General features: G+C 31.4%; 1 protein-coding gene across 6 annotated transcripts; it reads right to left on the reverse strand.

Moving 5' to 3' along the window:
* Positions 1-1,001: 1,001 nt before the first annotated feature.
* LOC121115447 (uncharacterized) lies at positions 1,002-2,556 on the reverse strand. 6 transcript variants are annotated; one of them, XM_071886829.1, is made up of 8 exons: positions 2,383-2,554; positions 2,291-2,328; positions 2,168-2,232; positions 1,640-1,865; positions 1,524-1,556; positions 1,377-1,452; positions 1,271-1,308; positions 1,002-1,204 (listed from the first exon to the last, which is right to left on the reverse strand). In XM_071886829.1, the coding sequence occupies exons 4-8, from the start codon at positions 1,760-1,762 to the stop codon at positions 1,124-1,126; spliced, it is 351 nt and encodes a 116-aa protein (XP_071742930.1). In that variant the 5' UTR covers positions 1,763-1,865; positions 2,168-2,232; positions 2,291-2,328; positions 2,383-2,554; the 3' UTR covers positions 1,002-1,123. The 6 variants fall into 6 exon arrangements, with proteins under 6 accessions (XP_071742930.1, XP_071742929.1, XP_040565569.1 ...); XM_071886828.1 differs by lacking the exon at positions 2,168-2,232; XM_040709635.2 differs by having other exon boundaries at positions 2,291-2,554.
* Positions 2,557-3,693: the final 1,137 nt, after the last annotated feature.

The following is a 3,693-nucleotide window of genomic DNA, read 5'->3' on the forward strand; positions in this document are numbered from 1 at the left end:
AACTTACCCAATTCCCTTTTTTAGTTCGTATTTAATATACGTTCTCCATTTTTCCGTTTGTGCAAGAACTAGTTTTTTTTTGGTGCATTTTGAAATTAACAACACATAGCTTCAAAAAACTTTATAGGCAAAGGAAATTGATCTTGTTTTATGAATAAAATCAACTTATTGTGAGAGAAAACAAACTTGCCCTCTAGAACACAGGAATATGGCCTTATCAGAATAAAACAATTGTACTACGTACGTAAGCCATAAGTCTGAAAAACAACTTTTATTTGATGTCCAAAGTCTGCATTTGTCTCCGTTTTTGAATTATTTATCCTTGTTTTCCCAAGCAGGATGAACGGAAACCAGACGCACACATAAATCATTTGAATACTAGGTAGGATAAAAATGGGGTAGGAGCCATGGGGTCTATCCCTCCACTGTTTATATCAAGTGTAATATTTAGGATTGTATATTGTAAGAACTTTTGTTATGTAAAAACGACAAAAAAAAACAACGGAAATTAACATGAAAACTCCGACAATTTTGAAAAAAAAATTAAAAAAAGATTGGAGAGGATGTAGCTGTCATCATGCTTCATTTAATTAGCTGCTTGCAGCTGTCAAATAAAAATATCCCTCTTCGTTTTAAGCAAGAAGAGTTTATGTAGGAACTACATTTCTCAATTCTGCTCATAGTCCAACAGATACTTACATTTAAAACAGCGTTACTCTCTCGTCATTCATGAGTAAAAACGCAATAGGATACACTTTATACTTAGATGTTCTCTCCTCTAGAAATAAATAATAATAAAAACAGCTTTAGAAATTGTAAAAAAACACTGTTCAGGTAGCCAACAACAAAAGCGCTTTGGGGTTTACAACCGTAGTAGTATTTCTATAATGTGACTGTAAGGTTTGGTAGCATGACGTTACCATTACATAATTTATCCCCTCCCACTTTCAAATAGATTCCTGATTCCGCCACAGCATATTTTTAAAATCCCTACATAAAAATAACTTTGTATATTAGTTTATATTTCAATCGATTTGATGAGTACATGGTTTGAGAACATCCCATATAGATATTCATATATACATACATACTATGAAGGACCTTAAAAGATGAAAATATCTTCTTAGCAAAAGGTTAGAAGGGTCTGGAAGGTACAAGGTTGACTACAGCAAAGATCAGTGAGACCTGCTCTTTTCACTAGTCTCTGAAAAATAAACAACATTGGTCATATGTATTGAATAGTTGTTACATTTGCTATAAAAAGACTCACGTGATGGTGACGTTTATGATGATGGTTTCTAAAGGCCTCTTTGTGAAAGAGAAATAAAATTATTCGGTAGTTATAAAACAAATTCATGTATTGAGAGGAATATTACCTGCAGATCTCTTGGAACGAATGGAGGAACATGCCACTCGTAAAGCACTGTATAAGTTGTGTCCACAAAGAACCATCTAGTGATGACGTAAAATAATATTAAATTTAAAACTAAGAGCCTCTCCTCATTGAGTCACAGATAACTTACCGCGCTCTCCTCTGTGACTTTATCATCCTTGTTCTAAATTAATGTAATTAGTACATGATTAACAATTAAATATATTTATTTCTAAATATGTAATATGACGGTAATAAACCACAAACCTCTGTAAGATTATTTGTTTGATCTTCCTCTTCGTTCTCTTCGAATTCTGACAAGGAGAAAACACCAAGGTTTGTAGAGAGAAGAATGAATATAAAAGACAGGATGTAACAAGACTTGGACATGGAGAATAATTAAGATATCTGTAGTATGAGAGTAAAAATCCCTTTCTTGCTTTTTTTTAGGAGAACGTTTGGGATACAGGTGTCTTTTTTAAGGTCCTTTGAACTTTAAATAAAAGGATCTGAATACTTTTTATAGAATAAAAAAACACTACGTGTCTGTCAGGACAAAAAAATGGTAAAAGTGTTTTGAACATTTATTGTTGATATATTAACAGAAAATACTCATTTGTAAATTAATTTGCAGCAGTTTCAATTAAACTGACTTTTTGAATAATAAAAAAAATATTAAATGAAACTTATAGTAAGACATGAATCAAAAATATATGTCCAATTTATAAAAACAAAAAAAAAATCCTAACAAATTGATTTATTCTTAAATTTATTCATTTAAAAATATGAACATACCCACCAACCCACTCAATACCGACATTGATCAGGCCATATGTCACCCTATCCTGGATGTCAAACCCCTGACAACAACAACGGTCCATACAAAATAAATAATTAAAAATTCAATTGGCTAATAACCTGATCTTTATTCATCCATCCATTAAAATAACCAATTCCTGGAAGAGGTTCATTTAAACGAAATTGCAAATTTTATCGACTCCTTCTCATACTCTGAAACAAATCTTCCATATCCAATATACAATCATAGGGTGAGGGGGGAGTAGTTGACTCTCACACGCCTCAATAACCTACTGAGACATCCTTATGGACGAAAAATAAAACAACTGTGTATTTCTTCAATTTTAGAGCTTAAAAGGAGGATACCTTACCCAGCTCCATTCACATACACGAATGGAAGATGTTCCAAAATGTATGTTTGTGTATGTAGAAGTGAGACTGAAGTAATATAAAAACGGCTCAACTCATTTTTATGATGTCATAAAATGCTCTAGTTTCTAATTGGGCGCGCAACCTCCTTAAAAGAAAATACATTTTGAAAGTAATGATCACTGCTTCTTTTTTTTATCTTATTATTTTCTTTTACTATGAATAGAATTTATCATTTTTAAATCAATTCAGTTGTTGTTAAATACTCCAACACTGTTACTACACCAATCAAGATAATATTGCACCCTCGTATATCTCAGTCACATTTCCCAGGTTAGTGATGTGATGATAAACGCTCTTTTTCTTCTTCAATCTGTAGACAAAGAAAGAAAAAATCTACTTTAAGGGGTTTAGAAGGACTTGTTTCAGGACCTTTATAAATCGTATATCTTATTCTGATAATTAATAATCATATAACAACTCAGGGGCGTCCGCAAGATTATATATATATTTGTGGGGAAAGGGTGCTGGGCTTTGGAATTTAAAAAAAATCAATTAATTAGAATATTATTGAAAAAAATATTCAAAATAAAATTTCAAATATAAATTTGTTAGAAAAAAAATCAAATATTTAAATTTTTTGAAATAAATTTACAAAAAAAATCACAACTCTTTTTAAAGAATTAAATTTTATGGCAGGCAAATTCAAATATAAAATTTTCCGGAGAAAAATCTCAAAAAGCCACAGCTATTCATAGAAAATAAAATTTTTTGGAAAAAAATTTGAAATATTAAATTTCTACAAAAAAAAAATCAAAACTGTTGCCCAATTATGTTATTCCAGTGGATACACAGTGAATTGCAACCGAAAATTGCCACAAGTGGAAAATTGTCTACAATTATTTAGATTTATAGTGATTAATCTACTGATCTCTCTGACCTACAGATGGGTCTGACCCATTTGAGTATCGTTTCAACGTTTTTCCAACTGCAGATGGGCAATATTATGTATCACTCCAAATTTCTCAAATTGCACGCAGGATTTGTGAATGATGACCGTGGGACCTTGAAACAGGTAATCTACTAATCTGTCTGACCTACAAATGGGTCTGACTCATTTCAGTATCAGTTGAACATTTTTCCATCTGCAGATG

Source organism: Lepeophtheirus salmonis, chromosome 3 (assembly GCF_016086655.4).
Source record: "Lepeophtheirus salmonis chromosome 3, UVic_Lsal_1.4, whole genome shotgun sequence".
NCBI lineage: Eukaryota > Metazoa > Arthropoda > Copepoda > Siphonostomatoida > Caligidae > Lepeophtheirus > Lepeophtheirus salmonis.